The sequence below is a fragment of the Anticarsia gemmatalis genome, chromosome 24 (genome assembly GCF_050436995.1).
Source record: "Anticarsia gemmatalis isolate Benzon Research Colony breed Stoneville strain chromosome 24, ilAntGemm2 primary, whole genome shotgun sequence".
NCBI lineage: Eukaryota > Metazoa > Arthropoda > Insecta > Lepidoptera > Erebidae > Anticarsia > Anticarsia gemmatalis.
The window spans coordinates 9,644,918-9,667,428 of record NC_134768.1 but is presented as its reverse complement, the minus strand read 5'-3'; the positions used below and the strand labels follow the sequence as shown (position 1 = coordinate 9,667,428).

Sequence of the window (22,511 nt, the reverse complement as noted above, 5' to 3'; positions counted from 1 at the left end):
AATACAAAAATAAAATATTTATTGGCTATGAGAATGGTTTAGGATACCACAGCTATAAGCTAGAGCCTACCTTGAGATTGGGCTTAAGAGATTATGCTATTAACGACTGAAAATCATTTTTGTAAAACTTCTTTCAATTTACTTATTTATTTCTCTGTGGTTATTTTCTCTATAAATGTTGGGTTTCGAACACAACACGAACACCGATTGTTAGACAAAGTTTTTTTTAAATTATATGAGGATAAAGTCTTTAACCCTCTTTCAACCACGCACGAAACCACGCATGTTATATGATGCGTATGAATACTTACTTTAAAAATAACCATTTAAACCCTGATCAGAAATTGCTAGCCTTAAAAGAAAATTTTCATTTCCTTTGTGAAAGTACAAGCAACATCGCAAAACAAACTGCAAAATCAAAGCGCAATAGCAATTTAATCAAGAAATTTCCTTTTCAAATACCAACTCGAGTTTTCATTACATCGAAACATCTAGAAACATACTTATACCTAGGTACCCTACATTGGTCTCGAAGCCCGGATGCTGGGCTGCATCGATCGGTGCAGGGAGGTAAATGCAGGGAGGTATGTACTCTATGTACAGTACATAAAGTACATAAAGCTTTATATACCGGCCAGCTTACAGGGAGGCAGAGAGTGTATTGAAAATTGAGTTATTGCACAAAGTTTGTGTGTGTGTGCGTGCTTGTATGTTCGGTGACTTCGGTGCTTTTGATGTGTATTTGTGTGTGGTTTAAACTGAGATTAATTTGTTGTTGTGTGTGTCTGTATGTAATGTGTGTGTGTTGGTCATTCGATGCCTTTGAAGTTGCGTATGTGTGCGTCATTTTAATCAACTGCGATATTAATTTTCTGTTTGTGTGCGTGTGTATTGGTTGCTATTGTGTGTGTGCGGTTTTAATCCATCTATTGAAATTTGATATGAGTGTGCGCAGGGAGATGCATGTTTGTTCACTTTGATGTGTTTATGTGTGTGAGTGATTGCAATGGCTGAGCTCAAAGGGGACTTAATTAAAACCGTTCGGTTATACACTGTTAGCAATGTATAGCTAATGAGAAGTGGTAATATGACTCAACAACAACTAACGTTACCTATGTTGAGGGTCTGAACTGAAAGACTGCCTACTTAGTTTGGCATTTATTCCGTCATTCTTATTTAAATTCACGCTTCAACATTTGCATATGAATGATTCTTGCGGTGACTTCAAAAAATATATTTTGACGTGATTAGAAACATGAAGTACAGTCCAACATAAAATTACTACAATTTTTTGGATTTAACACAAATATTTGTATATAGAGCCCACAATCCTCGCGTAGTGGTAGCTTGATGGTTATCATAACCATATGGACGCCGTTCCTTCCCATTTCTGCTGCATCAGTAATATTCTACAGCAACAAAAATACACAATCATATTCATTTGTAAAATCACGCTTTTTTCCCATTGGTGTAGATTTTCTAGCGTATATAAAAATACATCGCTAATTAATATATTTTTCTCGTCATTATTGTCAATATCGTTATTAAAAATATCTCTATCGATAAGCGGCTTACGAAGAAGGGCGAGACATTTGATATTTATAAAAGAACGTAACGCTAATTGGCGATAGGTACGAAGTAGGGATGTTATGACGTACAGTTTCGGATTCGGATATTTTAATCAATATATTTTAATTGGGGATATTAAATTATTTCACATAACCGGCTGATTTTGAATTGTTTCCAAACAGATATAAGATTTAAAAGAAATTGCCAAATAGTCAGGCGCGAGTACGCGAAACCGATTGTCCTGAATGATAAGATGAGTGGAAGTTTATAGCGATCGTAGCAAGTGGCGTTGTCGTTTGGTTTTTACCTACTCCTACGGGAAAATGGCGTAATTTTATTCATGCATATAATTAAAAAACATTATTAATTTACACTATGCCTTTTATTTGACTTTTTTATATACGGTTTCTTTTACGGATATTTTTTTTCGGATATCTAATAGTTTCGGTTACGGTTGCTCTGGTCTATTACATCTCTGGATCTCAAGGAAAGTTCCTCAGATCAATACATAGATATTAATAGGTGTAGGTACCGAGTACACCTGTACAGGTCGTCATAGAAACTTGTTGTTACTTGGAATATGAAAGAACGGCTTATGTTATTTTTGTGTTGTTTATTAAGCCCTCCTTTGTTCAAGATAGACAGGTGTATCGATTTTATTTCATAGGTACTGGTATCTATGTTTTTGAATTTGTGTAGGAATATATGGATATACGGGCTATTTTCATTATCCAAATCTATTTCGTCAGTTACTTATAATCTTGAAAATATTAGGAAATGGAAATAGTTAGTCCCTCCAGGGAGTAGATCAATTTTTTTCTGGATTTTTGTGGAATATTTTCATTAGTTTTTCACCTGGTCCTGACAAATGGACTGGCCTGGACTAACATTGCTTATGGCAGAAGGGAGTACATAATTATGCCTTAATTATATATTTAATATTGTAATACCTTCCATCAGTAATGTACGATAGTAAGAAATACGACAAAATAATAAGCAAAACACAAAATAAACTTTAACCCTCTGGTGATTTCGAGTAAAACTGCCCCTATTATATCCACCCTCACGGACAATCTTATACTTAAGTTTCAAGAACACTTGGCCTTTCGCCAAACTTTCCTGTTTCAGTCAATGAGACCTGTTGACTGTTTGTTTGTTTTTATTACGTTACATTCTTTTTCGGCAGAGTTTATTGTTCAAATAATACAAAAAAGATACATGGTCTAATTTTTTACGAATGTGGAACAAATAAAATAATAGTATAATTTTTATGCGCTATTTAAAAAACTTTACAGCGATTTGCAAAAGTCACACTGTTTAGTCTAGTACACAGTATGGATAGTTTATAAGGAAGCCTAGAAATCAGGAATTTCAGTCAGCCTCAAAATAAAAGTTGAAATAGTGAGGCGACAATCACAGTCACTGGGCAAAATATTTTTTAGCTCCCTTTATGAAAACATTAAAGAAAAATTCCTGCAAAAGAATCTTAAGTACTTAATGAAAAAAACGTGAGCCGATATTACTGTCTGAGACTCTCTCTAAAAAAATTCTAACTTATATTAAAATATTTCTGTATAGTAAGTAACACGAAGCTTGATTACGTGCCAAGCGAATGGCAATAGGCTCGCCCTCAATTACATGGATTTAACTTTGTTGATGGATAACGGATGGAGTATCAGAACTCTGCCTATACCTTTGCGTATAACAAGCGTGATATTATGTATGTAATAATTCTATAGAAATAGTAACCTGGAGTTGGGTAGTATGCTGGGTAAATGGCAATACGCTCACTCTTAATTACATGGATTTAACATTCATGATGGATAACGGATGGTGTATAACACACAAGTCTGCCGTCACCTTCGGGTATAATACTTGATATTTTGTACATATTATATTTTCATCAAACACTCCTTCTGCTGGACTCAATAAAATAAACCAAAACATCAAACATTATAAAGAACACAGCATGTACTCTCCCCGTGTCCGAGGGTTGGTCAGCCATCCACTTAGTGGAGGTAGTGCTAGCTGTAGTTATAGGTGTCCTGTGTTGAGACCTAGGGCCGAGCTGCATCGATCGACGCCCGGGCTCGCGGGGAAATGCACTAAGTTATGTCTTTGATTCATGTAGGTACTGGCAGGCGCTAAGGAATATTTTCACGGAATGTTTTGTGTGTATGAAATTTTTTTTATATAGTTTCAAATGTTTGGGGGCTGATTACGTTGTGTCTGCTCAGGTGGTTTAGATATGTGCAATAATGACGTGCACTGTTACTTGAACCGACTTTCAAATTTTATGAGACAAAGATCGAACTAAGATATCATTACATTCCTCCAAAAATTACCAGAATGGAATCGCGTACATCTAAAACGTCTTTGCAAATATTTCTGCGTTGTTCTTGCTAAAGATTACCTAGCATAATTTATGATTAACTTAATTGTTAGGTATAGTATAAAGCAGTTTACAAAATATTAAGCGTTACAACCTTTGCCTACTACCTTCAGCTTGGCCAGATAAAGACAAGACCTGTACATTGTACAATATTCACATATTCAGTACAGTATATTCGTGATTCAACGTAGGGTCCAATATTTTAAGTAGCTACCCCTTTATTATATTCACATATGATGTCGCGGGTTCGAGTCCCACGCCGATTACTTATTTGTTTGATTCGCAAATAGATGTGGTATTTGCTTTTGTTTGAAGTATCCATTGTTAACATCTTAAAGCTTTTCATAACAACGGACTTATCAGAACATTGATATAAATGAAGCTTATATTCGTCTTATTTCCAAGTCCTTCAGTGTCTAGTCAGATTTTCCACGAAGTGTCTATCTATCAACTCCTACGGTACGTCCTACGCAATCTATATTGATCATGTACTCATTTATTCTAATATTCATGGTTAAAAAGGAATACCAAGTAAAGTATCACATGGGTGTCTTCTGGAGGTCACTTGGTAGATATAAATATTTTACTGGAAGAAAAATACTTGAAAGATACATCGTTGCATTCAAATTCGTGTAACGCCCCAAGGCAATTCCGTTTGCCTTAACAATCTTTTCAGTCTCTTATTACAACATGAGATTCCCTTAATTATCATCATAGCAAAATTAGAGAAAGAGATATTTAAATTATGCCTGTTTTGCTCTTTTCTTAGAAAACTCTTTGTTCTTTAAATTAGCTTGACCAAACCTAATCCAATTAGTAGCAGCTTTTACACGTTTACCAAGTTGCGAATCTTTAAACTTAATGCCAGAGTCTTTCATTCTTCTGAAGACCGAAACTGCGAACCCCAAACACTTACTTAACGCTTTAGTCTGCAGTTGCTTAGCTATTAAAACCTTCATCAATCGTCGATTGCACCTAGGCTCTTAAATAAACCCTACCATATGAATAAATAAAACCCCCTTCGCTGGTAGAATATTTAACGTGTTAGTTCCTAGGTATGGTATATTTAGTTGAGGGCTGGAGCTGCATCGATCCGTGCAGGGCACGTGCTCGTGCAGGCTGCACCCGCCCGACCAACCGGACATGTTGCGTAGTACTTACTATTACCTGAGTTTTTTATTAATCAGGCTGATGAAGTACTTGATGATGAGGAACTTAGTTCTGATGATGAGAAGGATTGGGTTAAGGACTGCGGTGAATGATATGATTAAGATTCGTTTTGCAATTTATTTGTTAATATGATGCCTGTTAGGCACGAATGTGTAGTGGAGTATAAGCAAACGTTTTGCTGTGTTTAGAGTTGTCTTTATGCTGTAAAGAGATGCTACATACATACATACATAAAATCACGCCTTCTTCCGAAAGGGTCTAAGGGCTAAAGATAGTCTAATGGCGTAATATTAATACCCTATGTAAACTGCCACACCTCATTACTAAAAATAGTTTGGGAAAATCTAATACAACTGCCGACTACGAAGTTCCGTATTCAATTTTTATCGTATTTTTTTTATTAGTGTTGAAATAAATTCTAATTGGAGAATATTACTAGTTACTACAATGGAATATGTAAAATCAAGTATGTCATCTATTGTTGCAGACTCGTCACCACAACTGGGCGATATTCGTGAACCCTGTGGGAGTGGACGCGGCCGTGAAGGTGACCAACACGCGCTGTGTGGCCGGAGGGTACCGCTGGAACCCTTACTTTACGCAGCTGGCTGATCCACTTAATGTAAGGAATATTTACTGAATAATTAATTCCGATAACAGCTTGGCAACTTTTATAAACGATAAGTTTTGCACACAAAACTTATAGTTTGAAGTTAATTTGGAGACCAAAATTTTTCGTACTTTGGATAACTCGGTAAAGAATGTTTAAATAGTTAGTGTATTCTTGACTAATTAAAATTATTATATGAATTTTTAAATCGTATATAAAAAAAGAATTGTGGATAGATTGAGAACCTCCTACATTTTATAAACCTTTGTTTAGAAATTAGTATGCGAATACCTAATTATAATATATTTGTTGTAGCATGATCTGTACAACCAAGAGTGCGGCGCAGACAATCCTCTGCGATGTGATGTTGGAGATCTCACTGCTCGACTTGGAACTATTAGTAAGTAATTCAGCGTATTGTTTGTTAGCCCAATCTTGACAAAACTAAACTAGATTTGTCATATCTTGTCAGACCTCTCCAATAACTGAAAAGCTTGTCTTGAGGCAACAAATTTTATTTGCCGAACGACATTAGTCAATTTGGGTGGATCAAGAAACAAATCGATGGATATATAGGTATATAGAGGAGATTGGGGGAGACTTTTGCCCGACAATCAGACAGTACAGGTTAAAAAAAAGAAACAAATTAATTTTGCGCCTAGGACTAATCATTTCATTAATTACAACAGCAATCGGTGGTAAGCGGGAGATGTTCATGGACAGTAACTTCCCGCTGGAGGGCACGGTGAGTGCGGTGGGGAGGTCCATCGTGATCTTCGGCCCCGAGAGGAGCTCGGAGCGGTTCGCGTGCGCCAACATTGAGCCCGACAAGGACATCATCAAATATGTCAATATTATGAAGCCGCCCAGATTTGTACTGTGAGTTACGTTAAATTATCTGAGATAAGTAACAGAGAAAAAATTCACTCTTAATTTGTTTTTTTAATTTTTTCTTCTTCTTTCAACTAGTTTCTCGACAAAACAGTTTAAAGTAGAATCTGGTATATGTATAGTCGGCAGGAAGAAAAGTTTCAGTATACCATCGCAGGGCTTTTTTATACCTAAAGCCACAACGAATTAAGAAAAAATAAATGTTTAAAAAAAAATTGAGAGTACGTTCTATGTATATTTTTCCTATCATCTAGACTCTACTTCATCATGACCTTGATTCTATCACGTTCTGTCATAAGGTTTGCACTAGGTTGATAAGTAAATTCTCAGAAAATCATTTTAAACCTTCGACTCCTTCCCAGGGGTATGTTCCTGGAGGAGATGCGGCGCGTGATGGGCGTGCCGGAGTGGATGCTGAGCGTGGACGCGCGGCGCACGCGCACGCTGCACGGCGGCACCTGCATACAGCTGCTGCTGCACTTCACAGGCCCTCAGGCGAACCGGCTTGAGCTGGACTTTACCAGGTAAGTTGGGATAGTAGCGATGAGCTTTAAAACTATATTATTATCTTTCATAAATGAAGACCACAACCACATATTGTACCTACTTTGCCAACGGGAGGTCACATCCATACCCCTTATTATTGAACTTAATGGTACCTGGTAACCTTCACCTTTGTATATTAAGTAACTAATATTGTTAAGATTTCAGAAACACAGCGATAAGATAAGCAAGGAATTAGTGCCCTATTTTAGCTCATATCTAAAATAAAATTTATACAGAAAAGAAGGCGAATTAAAAGAATGGTCCTTGTATACATTCTTGCATGGAACTGTATTGTATTGTCTTTACTATTTTTGTACAACATTTGATTTGTTTCCAGGTTACTGGCGTCAGGTCGTCTGGACTCCCCCAGTATATTCATCCCAGGGTTCGTGAACACGAAGCGTAAGAAGACGATCTCATACCGACAGTGTGGCGTCACTGACCCTAATGACAGGAAGAGTGAGTATCAGATTATACAAAAATATTTACGATTTGGTATTTTATTCCTTGGTTTTAAAGTAGCGAGTGTAAAAAATAAATATCTTTTAAAATACTTTTACTTTATGCCAAGTTTCCAGCAAAGCTCATATAATTTCTATCAACCATCATTCTTAAGCACTCAAACGCCACACACCAGATTCATTTGTCCCAAGTCAAGAATCTCTAACATCACTCCAAAACACCCATAAAGTTCGTTTGTCAACTTTCAAATACTAATAAGCTCTTCGACAAACTCTAGTTTCGATCCCCTAGCAAGTAGAGCCTTATTTATTCTCTTTAGGTACAAGTACAAATCATTGTAATACGATTTAAAACGTCTATAGTAACAAGACATAGCGCCATACAAAATGCCGCATTCGGGCGTCGCCAGTCAATATTACTGCAGCCCAACATAATAAATAAAATACATCAAACTTCTATCTGCAACGCAATATTCCATTTAAATAACTTTGTACCCTGCACTTTGTGTTGCCATCTCTTTCCCACTACTACAGGGAGCGTATGTCTGTCTCACTCCCACGAGCTTCGGAAACTGGGAGATGACAGGCAGATCTACCCACGTATATTTAGTACAGTTGTTGAGAAAAGTGTTAGACATAAACTACTACGCAGTTAGGAGTTTTTATTTTTTATAGTGGTTGGTAAAATATTGTCTATACGTTTTAAAGTTCAGGTTTCTAGCATTGCTTGTCATTGTTTTCTGTATAACAAGGGTAGTGACGCAAAAAAAATTAAACCTTTAAACTATTTACAAACAGTTTTCTTGAGTCATCTATTGGTCCTTTCTAATTTAATGAAGGTTGGTAACATGCCCGGCAAATGACAATTGGCTCGCCCTCTATTACATGGGACTAACATTGTTCATGGCGATAAGCGGGTGTATTTTTTACCCCTCTACCTACACCTTCGGGTATAACAGATACAGAACGGGTGATATTATGTATGTAGAGTGTTGCAATATCATTATTTTCTCTTCGTCACACCACTTTTGTAACCGGCTGTACAATCCAGGTAGCGGCGCAATTTGAACGAGCTTTGTAGGTCGTTAGTTATAGGTGTCCTATGTGAAGCCTAGGTACTGGCGCTGTATCGACCCAGCCCGGGCGACACGCCGGCTCCGCTAGCGAACTATGTACTTTATTGAAAGCTCGCGAATGTTCTATATGTTCTAATGTGTATTGATGGAAAATTACTTTAGTTGCGACGTTTTTGTTTTGGTACTTAGGTTGGCATATGTATATACAGATCTTTGTTCGTAGTAAGATGCTTTCTTTATAAGGGTAGGTAGTCTTCACTACATATTTTAAAGAAAAGTCACCTTGCCGCGGCTGTCTATTTGTTCGCGCTAAACTGAAAATCTACTGTACGGATTTTCATGCAGTTTTTACCGATAGATAGAGCGATACGGGGAAAATAAATAAATAGTGTTTATAGCAACAGTTACAACTATTTATAAAAAGCATCTGTCATTATCAAAATGAAGTATTCCCCTCATGACCTTGCACTCACATTTCCCAACCCTTCAAAAACTGCACCCTTCAGCCGCAAATTAAAAGGGGAGGGAGTAATTCTTGTGAGATGATTGTGTTTGTATACAAAGAAAGAGGGCGAAGTGTTGGCAACAGGTCGCCCATAAAGATGCGAGTGTTGGCACGAAGCCGGTGCCTTGCGTGACGCTTTGTCATCATGCTATCATAATGTAGGGTTGATAATATTTATGTCAATAACGCTTTTTGGGTTATTCTTTACCGACCTTTTTACAGTTAGGTGATTCAGTTTGAAATGGGTTAAAGATTTCTGATTAATATTTTGTAGAAATAAGTGTTATTTGGTGTAATGGATGTAGTGTGGCGGTTATTTTGGCTCCCGCGTCGCGAGTCATTATGTATCTATTTATTTTATTGTTCTTGTGCCCAAATTTAAAATGTTTAATTATTTGGAATACGGAAATTCGGTCTATATAAGTATTTATGAAACTATATATATGGTTTTATTTGAGTGATTGACATTAGCAGAATACACGCAAGCAAATAATTCTTGCTGGACTAAATAGGCTTGGACTTGGACCAATTAAAAATCAAATCATTGATATACTATTTTATGATTAAATTTAATTTGTTTGCTAAAATATGTTTGTTTGTATGTTCGCAGAGAGCTCATTCTTCTTCTCGAACAATCAGTCGAGTGGCGTATCATCGCGGTTGCTTGGCGGTGTCGCGGCGCTGTGTGCGCTAGCGCATTTATTACTCCACTAGGATTAACTATTTATACCAAACTGTAAATAAATAAATTTATTATTTGTTATAATTTAATGTGTTTTTATTTTCCCCCTATTTACTTATTTTGGATAGCTGTGCTGAGCGATGAATACAATTGCGATAGAAAATAAGTATCTCGGATGAAAACATTTTTGATTTTTTACATACATACATAAACAATATCCCGCCTTTTTCCTTTAGGGGTAGGCAAACCTCACAAACTTCCTTTGCCTCACTCACATCCATACATCTTGTCATACAGCATATTAATTTCTGAAGAACATTTTTTCAGTATAATTTCAAATGATTACTTGACAATTTAACTTATTTACATTATATTAACTTATTTACATATTTATAATTAACTGCACGTTTGGCGCAGTGGTTTAAGCGGTCACCTCGCCGCTACAACCGGAGCGCCGCGTGTGGTGGGTTCGAATCCCACCCGGGACAAATCTTTGTGTGATGAGCACGAGTATTTGTTCTGAGCCTGGATGTTAATGTATCTATATAAGTATGTATTTAGAAGTATATAAGTATGTTTATCAGTTATTTGGTTACTATAGTACAAGCTCTGCTTAGTTTGGAATCAAATGACCGTGTGTGAGTTGTCCAATCATATTTATTTTATTTATTTATTATTTTACAATGAAAAAAACGTACTGCTTTTGAATAAATATTGTTTGATTATAGCTGATTGATGTTAAAAAAGAGATGTGAAGTGAAAAGGGTTGTACCCTTATTGTTTTTTATTGAGTAGTATGAATGGTTTAGTAAATGAACCATTATACAATAATTAATGTTTTTAAGCTTTTGCGATTTGAACACATAAATAATTAAATCAATTGTGGTCGTAAAAATAAAAAAATATTGAAATAAAAAATTATTTCTTCGACAGTGTTTTACACCTGAAATATTTAATAATATTGTAAACCCTGTACCTATTTAATATTGCACCCTTAAGAATCACCCCTTACCAATTAGACGGTTACGGAGGGGTGTCTCGGTTTATATAAGGGGATGAAAATTGGCCGTGACAGTGAATTTCCTGATTAAATGAGGGGTAAATGTATTTAAGGGTTTAAATGTAAGTTGTTTTGCAATAAATTGAGCATTTTTAGCGATTTTAATAGTGTAATAATTGTTACTGATATTTGTTCGTAACATCTTACAATACTTTTAAATAATAAATTATTGCAATAATTTTGAATTAGCATCAATAAGCTTAAATAAGAAGAATTTTGGTAGTAAGTATAATTGGATTTTCGTAAATTTATTTGACTCTATGTCTTCAGTGGTAATGAAATCGGCACAAGATTGTTGTTACGTAATAAACAATATGATAAGTTCGTACAATTATATATAATTTATTCATATACTTATTTATTGAGTTGGAATAGTAGTTAAGGTTTTTCGTAAGTAGGTACTTAAATATCTCTACATATTGAAAATCGGAAATGAATTATAAATAAATAAAAAGTAGTTATATAAAAATGACCATGACTTATAAAACATAGTATAATCGTAATTATAAGTTTTTATACATAATTTTAATAACACAATTAATAATTTATATACTAAAAATATCGTGAAAAACTTATTATTCAGCATGGATTTTATTGATAACCTGACTATTATGATAATTATCATGATATTTATTATCTAAGACATATAATAAGCAACTTTATATAACTTTATATTTGAATCGCGGCGAACACAAACACGAAATAGATTTAACAGTAACTAAAATAAACGAAAATTACTTTTTACCTACAATTTCGATAAGAACATCTACTTATCACTAATAAGATAAATCATATGGAATTAAAACTCAAAAACAAGCGGCGATAAGACTTCAAAAGTCATTAATATTTGTCCAAATAAGTTTTATGTTAAGTCAGTGTGTTGAATGCTAAGTAGGCGTTGTCATGGCAACCGTGGAAGCCTTAGAAAACAAAACACTCTCAGAATTTTATATGTGCCAGCGCTTTGAGTAACATACTTCATAATAATAGTGAATTTTGTCATTGTATGTTGTTTCAAGAGATTTAGTGATTGCAAATAGATTTTGAAGTGAAGTCAACTATCTACCTATTTATTGAAGTGAGTCGTGTTTCCCACAAAAGTAAGTATTTTCGTTGTTTCGTTTAAAATTGTGATAAACGTGCATTCGCTTACGTGGATAAGGGTATAGAATGTGAATTTTAACGATTAATTAGTTTTTTTAACATTTGGTCAAAAGTGAGGTTATGTTGGCTAAAAAGTTGCTAAAAACTACATTAAAATGGTGCCGCTTTGGTATAAAACGAATGTAGAGGCCGTAAATTAGCCGAAAATAGTGTTTAAATCTTAATTAGTCGTTAAATAAGTGATTTAAGCCATTTCCTTTGTTCTCAATGCATCCTCATCCCACTGCCCACCCACCGGGCGCGGTCGATCGATATTGCATACACATCAATCTAGACTAGTATATAGGTAACCTGGAAGAACATTCTAGAAGCCACCCTAAATGTAAGAGCCCTTACACAACACCCAACTTCCCCCTCCTATCAATCGGGACGATCTACAGGCTACGGAATCAGTCATCCCGATTCACGCATCACGTACATTTTATCGGGTCCCTATCTATCGCTGCTGGAGATTGTGATCAAAACCGGAACGTGAACAGGGGCTGTTACAATTCTTTTATTTTTTGGAAGCTGTGTAGCGCATGCGCGGTGCCAAATCGATACATCCCCTCGCTCCTTGCAGGCCCCTCGGCGTGTATATAAGCAGCCCTGCCTCGCCGAGTAAAGGCAGTCATGGACCACCAATAAAGCCGACAACATGCGCTACAAAGTGCGGCTATTACTTCTCTTCTTTTATTCAGTTCAGGCCAATTTGGAAGGCCCATTTTTATTTTTTGGTCCGAAAACGTTAGAAAAGTATAAGAGACCGGCGTTGAAGTACCTGGATCAGGATGAGCTGATGAGGATCTACGGCGAGCAGGCCGCCATCGTGGTGTTCAACAACCAAGACTCGGTGCCGCTCTCCAGCGGCTACTTCCCGAGGCTGCGCAAGATGCTCGAGGGGCAGACGACACTGGTGCTTCCACAAGACTTCCTAGACGTTCATCCTGACTACATCAGTAATGAAACACAGGTGGGCATCATTTCCACTATTTTCTTCCTTTTCAGCTTCCAATTAATTTGTTATGGGGTTCTAAGTAATTTTTCGAGGAAATTACTACTTGACATGGAAATATGGATTTTTCCAAGTGGGCGGGAGGTCGCGACTGCGCAGTAACAAACTGCGTCACGACTTACATAATGGTTATTTAATGGAATGGGAACACCGGGGGAATGAAATATTTCAAACAATTGAAATGATTTTCTTGAATATGAAATTAAAATATTTTTCTTTCTAAATTCCAGGTGCTGACGCTGCAGGGTCCCTGGTCGGAGCGAGATGCGCAGATGACGGAGACCTTTGCGCGGCTTCAGGACATCTATGGAGCCGGCAGAGTCCTCGGAATTTTAGGTGATTATCTTTTAATTATTTTATTTCTTCAACTGGACTACCTTTGGTAGTTCAAAGTGGTGGATGCGGCTCTCGGGTTCAACTCCTGGGTTGACTGAAAATTCAGCTCTAGGTTCAATTCCTGAGTTGAATTTTACTTCAAATTCCTGAGTTAAATCAATTTTATTCTCGGGTTCGATTCTCTAGTTGTTTAATTAAATTCAGGACTTCATTAATTTATTATTCAACCAATAACTTTAAAAGTTTTCCAAAATCATACTAATATTATTTTCGTCTCTTTTCCAGGCAACTCAGTATCTCAGAGCCAGTCGGCGGACTACGTGGACGGCGAGCCGTGGGCGCGAGTGCGGCGCCAGCTGCCTGCCAACGAGACCTCGCCCGAAGACGACAAGCCGCCCAAGAACATGCCGAAGTTCGCCCTTTACAACGCTACTGGTAATTATAATTATCATTACTTGTTTCTCCCTTGGGTTCAATTCCCAGGGGCGATATCCCCTTTGATACAACGCAAATGCGATCTGTGGGTTCGAATCCCTAGTTGCATAAGTCGTAGTATCTCAGGGCAAGCGGTACTCTCAGGTTCAATTCCAGAGAGATTGTTAGCAGTTCAAAGTCTTGGTAGGTACTACCCGACAGCCAGTTTTTGCCTATTTTACAATCTGACCATACTCAGTTATCAAATTATTTGACCAAAGTATTGTAAAGTAATTCAAACTAATTTATCCTTCTTTACTTCCAGGACCTCCAGGGAAAGGCGCCCTGCTATACTCGACGGGGTGGCCGGAACTGCGGCGCGCTAACGGCACGACCATCCGCCTGAGCACGCCGGTCGGGGAGCCCACCATCAAGCCCACGAGGCTCTACACCATCCTCGTCGTGAGGTTCGCTGATGGAGACAGCAGAGATAAGGTGAATATGAATCTTTAATACAGATCAACTGCAGGGAGGTCCTAGGTTCAATTCCTTGGGGCTTGCTGAAGTTGATGTATTGACTTGGGCTTGGATTCGATTTCCCGGGACTGTCTAAATGAGATTGGTTGTTCTTAACCTGTATCCGTTCTAAACTTGTCGGGTTCTATTCCCGACTTTGAATGGTAACTTACCATCACTTGAGTACTTAATAATCTCAAAAGAATTTTTGTTTTCTTGAAAGCACTTTAAACTAACCAATAACCTTCAATTTCAGATCACACTAGAGTTCAGCTTCAAGCAGTCATCGGGTTGGTGGACGGCAGTAGGCGTGGAGGTGAAGGTGGGGCTGGAGAACACAGGCATCAGCCTCAAAGCCCCGAGTCCCCCCGACGCGCCTTCGGCCGTCCTTGGGAAGTCGTATCACTGCTCGTTGCCGCTCATCTACTCGTCAGAAGACGCTACTCTGACGCTGCCGGATGTGCAGGTGATTATACTACTTCATAATTTCTTCTATATCTGTCCCTATAATAGGATGATCTTCCCGTACTTTCCGCCTCGTACTTCACATTGCGACAGTAGGACTTCTTGTCCAATCATGTTGCTTCCTCTGGTGGCATAGACAAGTGACTTAAACTTAAGTGGGACTTGTCTTCCTAAAGAGCCCTTCTATCACTTGTCACGTCTTGCATTTTATTGTCCAGCCATATAAGGCTAAATTTTTTCAAAGTGTGTTTGTGAGGAGTTCTTATTTAGTCCCTCAAAAGCCATTTCTAAAAATACCTATTCAAATACACGCATTTCTTTCACTGTCTCGTTCTTCACTCTCAGACATCCGAGATGGTCTTGAAGACATACAGTGAAACTTTCCATGATATAAATGCTCACCCATTTTAAACATGACCTTAGTGAAACTGCCTAACCTCTGCAATCGTAAGATCCGCACTATCACTTCCCAATCACAGACATACGGAACATCTAATATTGCTATTACTTTTTAATAAAATTCTATAACGAAACTAATATTTTGTATTTATTGTTAACAGATGCAGATGTTTATGGACAGTACTGAAAAGTTTGCAGACTCCTTCGACTGCATAGGTTTCACTACTGTTCCCATATGGTACGTATCACTCTATACTTATATATACACTGACATGTACACGTACACGCACGCTCTTACGTACACGCATTTACACGTGCACGCAAATATTTCACTCAGTACTTTTGGGCACACTACAACTAAAGTGGGAAGTTTATTGTAATACACGAACACACTTCATAATTTTGGGATTTTGAGAAAATTCAGTAACATTTACTACACAATATGCTTCTAACATCAAAGTCTAACTTCTTATAGAAATTCTATCTTCTTATAGAAAGGTTGAAGAGTGAATGTTAAAGAGTCTTGTTATATTGTCCAGGTCTGGCCTTATGGTGACGTTCATCATGCTCATCGGCCTCGCAGTCTCCATCTCCATGATCATGGACATCAAGACCATGGACCGCTTCGAGAACAACCGCAGCAAGCAGCTCACCGTCACCGTGAGCGACTAGGAGCGACTCGCGAATACCAGCTAAGAACAGATGGCTTCTCTTTATTTTGTAACACATGACTCATTTTTCACCGACTATTGGCACATTGCTCGAGGTTAAGTAATGTTCGAATTAACAAACATCCCGATGAACTGTCACTCATTCCTCTATTGCTGTCCATTCGAAAGCTTTTGACTGTCATCTGACGAGTCAAAACCGTTACTTAGACTCGAGTGGTGTTTCAATATTTGGCTTTCTGGCCCCTAACTGTCTGCTGAACGTACTGGCGTGAGGATGCAGATCAACTTCGTCACGTCATACCATTGAGCGCATAGCTAGGGGCCCCGCCGTCACTAGCAATTGTATGTATTAACGTATAGTATTTGATATATACAACTGTTGGTCGCGGGCCTCTCTCCGTACTCTTTAATAAAATGGAATAACTTTACCCATTTTATCATTGAGTAATGGTTAGAGGTACCATACAACTGTGTGCATTATGGAGATCCTAATGCGAACCGTTGTATGGTGTAGGGCTCCCAAGTATCGAGTAAACGAATGATGGCTGCGGTTGTGCTCGTTTAAAGGTCAGCTATTGCACGTTTAGGGTATATTTGGGAGTCATCCGGCCTTCGATTGAGTGCAAGTCGAATGTAACGTCAGTACCTATAGTGCTCGTATTGAAACGAGAAATGTTGTCAGGCTCAGCCATTGTGTGATGGTGTTAGGCAGTGAGCACCGCCACTCAATAGAGCTTCTCAACATGTCTCCCAGTTTCATACGTACTGTGTTATATTCACGTGACTCGCATGCAATCGACCGGCTGTTGCGCGATTTGATCAGGTGTAAGTTATTGGAACCATGGGAGATAGCTACTCCCACGCGGCAATACGCTTAGCCCTCGAACATTCACGCAACCACTTGTGTAACAAATATGTTTTAATAAAGTGGTTGACTACAAACTCCGACAAAGGAGACGACATTGAGGGCGAAAAGTAGTATTGATGGTTTCAGTACATAAATAGAAGTTTATAGTGTAATTTGGTGATAATCGACCTGTACCGCGAACACGGCCTTTGACACTACCCGTGTCGTTTTTGTAACGAGCGACTGACTTGTAGAATGACTTGTAAAACACGCACACTTCACGCATATAAAACGCGAGTAAATACCTAATATTGTAATTGCGGATTGAGGTCGAAGGCGTTGATTCGAGGCTCGATCGCTACTAGGTGCGTACTCTCATAGTCTCTGGCGGGACGTCGGGGAAGGTACACTTCGAATTCAAACTGAAACTAACTAGCGCTTACACGATCTTTTAAAATTTTTACGTACACTGCGCGTACAGTAAAAAAAATATAATAAGTGTTTGTGGCACGAGCCATCGTGTACCGTCCCTGTGTCTGCTGTCGCTCGCACGGCACGTGATCCCGGGCAGGTCGACGCTGCATCATTGTGCCGTCAATCTAACATACTTCGCGATTTCGTTGCCATCGGTTCCTCGGTTACAAGTTAAACGTAATATTTCGTTATTCGCTGCAAATATATGAAATGCGTGGTACGTACATCGAGGCTTAGTTACGCAGATTGACGGTTCAGGGCAGTGCTAGGTTTAAGTAACCATCGTCAATAGAGGTGTAGTGGTACCTCGAACGCGAGTACGTAATGTAATTGTGTTATATATTAGTATTACAATGTTGAATGAACATCTTAGGACCAGATATTAGACTTGTAACAGTTATATCGGAGGCGGCGTAAAAGGTCGCTGTAGAGTGTTGTACGATTGTGACGGTAGGCCACTCTGTGGGTTAAAGCTTATGTTTAGTCCTATCCGGCTGGACTAGACATCGGTGAAGGCCGAGTAGAAGAAGGGTTACTATTGCATCTAGTCCTAGTTTTGTGTACAGTCTTGAAAACAATCATCGTTTTGAAACAATCATCACCGCGACAGGTTAGTTTCGACGCTGTCCAAGGCGAGAGGTATTATTCAATAATAATTGTAGAGTCCAGCACAGGCTAGCAATTGACTCGACAGTAAAAATGATACATCCAAAAAAAATAAAAAATGTATCAAAATACAAAAAAAAATCTATATTGAAAATACCAAAAAAAATTAAAGAGAATACAAAAATACAAAAAAAAAGACAAGTGAAAAACCAAAAAAAAAATCAAGTGAAAATCCAAAAAAAAAGCAAGAGAAAAAGTAAAAAAAATATATAAAAGAAAAGAAAAAAATACAAAAAAATATAAAAAAGAAACGATGGAAAATGTAAAAAAAATATATAAAAGCCAACATAAATGTCTAGAAGTGATACAATGTATGCTGGGTATCGGTTCAGTTGTCCTCGTCTGATCTCATAGTTTCGGCTTCCATCGGGACTTCAAATCATGATCTGCTGTGCGTTTTATTGATGTTCATGATTCGGGCTGCGATGGGAACCAGATACAGTCAGGACAACTGTACCTCAGCTTTGCATTGTATCATTGGAAATGTGTCAATTGTACTGTCGCGGTTGAGCGCTAGAGCTGGACGGGGTCTGGTGATAATGCCATCTATTGTTCGTCGTCGGGAGGAGCAAAGAGGTCGTTCAGAGACGATACCATCTATAAAGTTGATGAGCACCTCATCCGTGTAAAATACTCTACACCCACAACTTTTGTTGTCTTCCATCTGATACAATATGTACGGATGTCCTGGAGAGTCTCCATTAGATCGGGACCTCAGATCATGACTTGCTGGAAGTTACTGATTCGTTGGACCGATCGAATTCAGATCTCTCCAGGGACAGTGGGCACTTGTATAGTATTACTTAGTTGTAAAGGGACACATTGTAGTACATTACTGGAGTAGAGGGATTTCTATCCACCATTAGCCTCTAATTAATTGACGATCAGTGATGTCTAGTAGGAACGTTCCTGGCCTCTCTCGAGGTGCCGGTTCAATCCACACACCTCTGGCTTGTCAAAGCGTACGTGTGTTATCAGATACTAGATTGTCACTTGCTGATCCCAGGTACGGAGATAAGTAGTTGCTAGTCCAGAAGTAATGCTGGTCTGGAAGGTTTAGTCTGTCCACGACCCACATGGTGGACTGATGCTAAACAATAGCGGCGCGTCATACTTATAGTTGTATGAGCTTATGTACAGTTACGCGTTACGCAACCTCAAAGTTGCTGTACATAATACGTGATCAGTTTGAGAACAACACTATGTTGGGCCTAAAAGGCAGTACTTTGGTATGGCTAGAAGTGCAACTTTCAATTGACAATTGTAAGGAAGCAGTTCTCCATACGTTCAGCGCCGGCGTGAGGCTGTGTGTCCACGCGACTACCTCCACCTGTGAGCGACACAAACGTCTCGCAGTTGTGTACGCACCGTTGAGAATCAAAAGTTGATAAACGTGAAATGATGGTGATGTCATGATGAATATTTATGTCTTTACTCATCTCCGATCAGTTTTGAAACCTAAAGTGTCTTTAGATTATGAATTGCTGTGCGTTGATGTGGCGTTTATTGTCACATCTTTCGATTTTTATAACTAAATGACACTATTGAATCCAAGACTGGTCGCGAGAGACCATGGTAAAGACGTGTATTATCATAGACAGGGAGTGGAGGTTAATTATAGTGTATGTGAGTGCACGCTCCACCGGAAGATTGACTATACAACACCTACAAGGTCGATCTCTGGTGGCATTATGTTATTTTTTGTCCAGGTATCTGTAATCAGTGTGAGAAAAGATCAATAGGTTTGAGAAGTTCGGTGAGCGCTGATGCCACTGACTCTCTCACTTATTGTACGATTATTCAATAGCAGAAGTGGGTAGTTCAGGAATCGGGGCTTCATACAATTTTTTAAATATGCGGAGTATGAGGCAACTGACTTTCAGATCCGCCTTCGGAACTATTGAGTAGTTAACTTTTACTCGGTGCTCTGCAGCAGTGACAGCCTTGCAACTCACATTATTATGCAGATGTGAGTTGCCATCTCAACTGCTTCAACACAACAAACTACCTGATACAGATGGTCAGCCTGGGACTGCTTATGTGGGAGGAATAGGCCTCTGAAAGCGTGCTGACTACGGCCACCGCACTCGTCCGTCGTCCTGCAACTTGACATGGACGCGTGTGCATTCGTGTGTTACCGCTAGTAAGAGACGTAATTGACTGCGTCCAGTAGTCAATAGACCTGGGCCTGGTTTATTTTGCTCAGTTTTCGCGGCTGTGACTGCAACACACGTCTAACATAACGGAGTAACTAAAATCCCAATCGACTGTCTCAACTGACTCAAAGCTACTAAAAAGATTATGACATCCTAAACCTTTTCATTGAAAATTTCCAGCATCTGCAGCAACATGAAAAGGAAGATACTTGAAGTCATTTGAGTCGTGTCTCGATGGGCAGGTTACTCGTACGTATGAGCTGGCCGGTCGTTTATAAGGGACACAAGGTTTTGGGTGGCGGGAGAGTCTTCATTTACGATTGAGTGAATGTTAAGAGCTTCACCCGAACAAGTGCTCTCTGGATCCGCCTCAGTATGTGTGTTTCTAAGACATGTTGTCACCTGCGCAGTGAGAACTAGCGAACAGTTATACGCCAGAAGCGTTTACGTGAGAGTTACCATTGTAAAGTGTATGAACACCTGCACTAGGCCAACGTTTTGAACAAAGGCCCCTAAACCCTCTCACAACAAGGAACCGAAGTTCGGTTAACATCTCTAGCAAACGACAAAGGATGAGTTGGATAGTGTTAATCAGCTAACTTATCTAACACATAGCCGACGAGGTTTGGAAACAAAATATCGACGTTTGACGCACCGTTCTGGAAAATCTTGATTCCGCTGGGTTCATTAAACTCCTCAAAATTTCCGCATTCCATTATAAGTGTCCAAACTGATGAAAATGGAATTTTCTTCAGAACTTTAGTGGGACGGTGGGAAATATTAAGTCTTTTTGATCCAAACTGAGTTGCAAATAGTTTGCTACTGTACCGCTATTATCTGAGTGATAGTGTTGTACAGAGGCGCTGACTGAAGCCTCCTAACATCAGAGGTGGAAGTGCAGGCCGACAGCTGGCCACATTAAAGGTCGGGCAACTTTTAAGTGTGGCTATCTATTTCCGAGCTGGGCCGGGAATGAAAGAAAAACATAGAAGGAACCAGCTGCTTATCATCCCGCGCAAGTCGTAAGAGGCGACTGAGGGACATCTGAGCTTGGTGGGAGTGGCAATAATCTCATACACTCCCACAGTATCATCTCAAGCTCGAGGAGTGAGAATGTTGTCGTTACCCAAGTCCCCGAGTAGAGTCTCGTCTGGTCCAAGTGCTTACGGCGCGAAATTTAAATTTTAAATTACGCGGTTGAAGGATCAGATACAGACTTGATCGGGGAGAGGGTATTGACAGCAATTTCCTCGAGGGAAAGACCCTCAACAAGGAAACCAAACGACCATCGCATGTTTAACGGCGACCGCAGGAACTAAACACGAAAGACCCACGCCATGAAACTGGACTGCTCTTTGAAATGTGAAGCCAAGCTTTACATTTTGAAGAAGTTCTATAGTGCTGAGTGCATTAAAAGGCCGATGTATTTAGCACTGCAGGATATTTCCGTGCTGGGCCGGGAATGAAAGAAACACATAGAAGGTTCAGCTGCTTCTCATCCCGGGCAAGTCGTAAGAGGCGACTGAGGGATCGGTGTTGCTGCTGTGAGGAGCGGCAGTAGCACTCCGGGGTCTGGGCAGTGGCACTCCGGGGTTGGCCAACAACATCTACCTATGGCTAGAAAGCGTTGTCTACGTCTCTACCGCACGGTGTCATCTATCGGACTTGTGAGCATGACGTCAGTTGCTTAAATCACCACTTTAACTTCTGAATTAAACTTCGTGCTTACCTGTCCCACGGTGACGCCGCGGCGGTATTGGTAAACGTCAGCGCTTTCTTGAGCATCTCATCCCGCGCGAGTCTTCGACTGAGGGAACTCTGGGTATGGTGGGGCAACAGCACCAACGGGTAGCCTCCCTCCACCTACATCTGTATACCCCGTGGCTAGCAAGGTTTCAGGCGTCTATAAGAAACCTAAGACCTTGTTTAAATTATTTATTTTTGTACAGGTGCAACTGTTTGCGACTTCGATCAGCTTAAAATCAAGGTGAACATTTTGTTCGAAACTAGGATAAGATAGGCTAAGAAAATAAATAGGTTAAGTTAATCATAAGATTAGCGTTCCTGTTGCTATGAGGTAGAGGGCACTAAACACACGAGTTGCGAAACAATAATCAGTTCTTATCTAACGTTCTTACTAATAAATAGCTTGGACGATGTGGATTAGTAATAAACTAACATATCTAAATAATAATAATAACCCTGTGTTTTATTTCGTGGTCTCCCTTTTGTCCCTTAGTTATAAGTACACACATTTGCTTTTATAAATGTAATGTACATAATGTATTGTGACGACAAACAAAACAAAACACAGTCACAATTACATGTAATCTCACATATACAGGGTGTTTCTTTTAGATTTCAATCTAAGGAGACCATGTATGAGTTATTTCTGTTTATGGACGAAACAAACCAAAAAACAAGTCCATTACACCCTGTATTAAAAA

At 39.0% G+C, this 22,511-nt stretch overlaps 1 protein-coding gene across 2 annotated transcripts in view; it reads left to right on the top strand.

Annotated features, from left to right (window-relative positions):
• Rsod (superoxide dismutase family protein Rsod) overlaps positions 1-22,264 on the top strand; it is a 49,755-nt gene extending 27,491 nt beyond the window's left edge. The window contains exons 12-23 of one of the 2 annotated variants that reach the window (XM_076130226.1): positions 5,619-5,753; positions 6,057-6,141; positions 6,431-6,620; positions 6,995-7,156; positions 7,516-7,637; positions 12,807-13,078; positions 13,351-13,456; positions 13,742-13,891; positions 14,196-14,365; positions 14,643-14,852; positions 15,412-15,488; positions 15,790-22,264. In XM_076130226.1, the coding sequence (XP_075986341.1) occupies positions 5,619-5,753; positions 6,057-6,141; positions 6,431-6,620; positions 6,995-7,156; positions 7,516-7,637; positions 12,807-13,078; positions 13,351-13,456; positions 13,742-13,891; positions 14,196-14,365; positions 14,643-14,852; positions 15,412-15,488; positions 15,790-15,922 (1,812 nt within the window). In that variant the 3' untranslated portion in view covers positions 15,923-22,264. Of the gene's footprint in view, positions 1-5,618; positions 5,754-6,056; positions 6,142-6,430; positions 6,621-6,994; positions 7,157-7,515; positions 7,638-9,830; positions 9,987-12,806; positions 13,079-13,350; positions 13,457-13,741; positions 13,892-14,195; positions 14,366-14,642; positions 14,853-15,411; positions 15,489-15,789 lie in introns of those variants that run through there. The other variant, XM_076130225.1, reaches the window with a different exon arrangement.
• Positions 22,265-22,511: the final 247 nt, after the last annotated feature.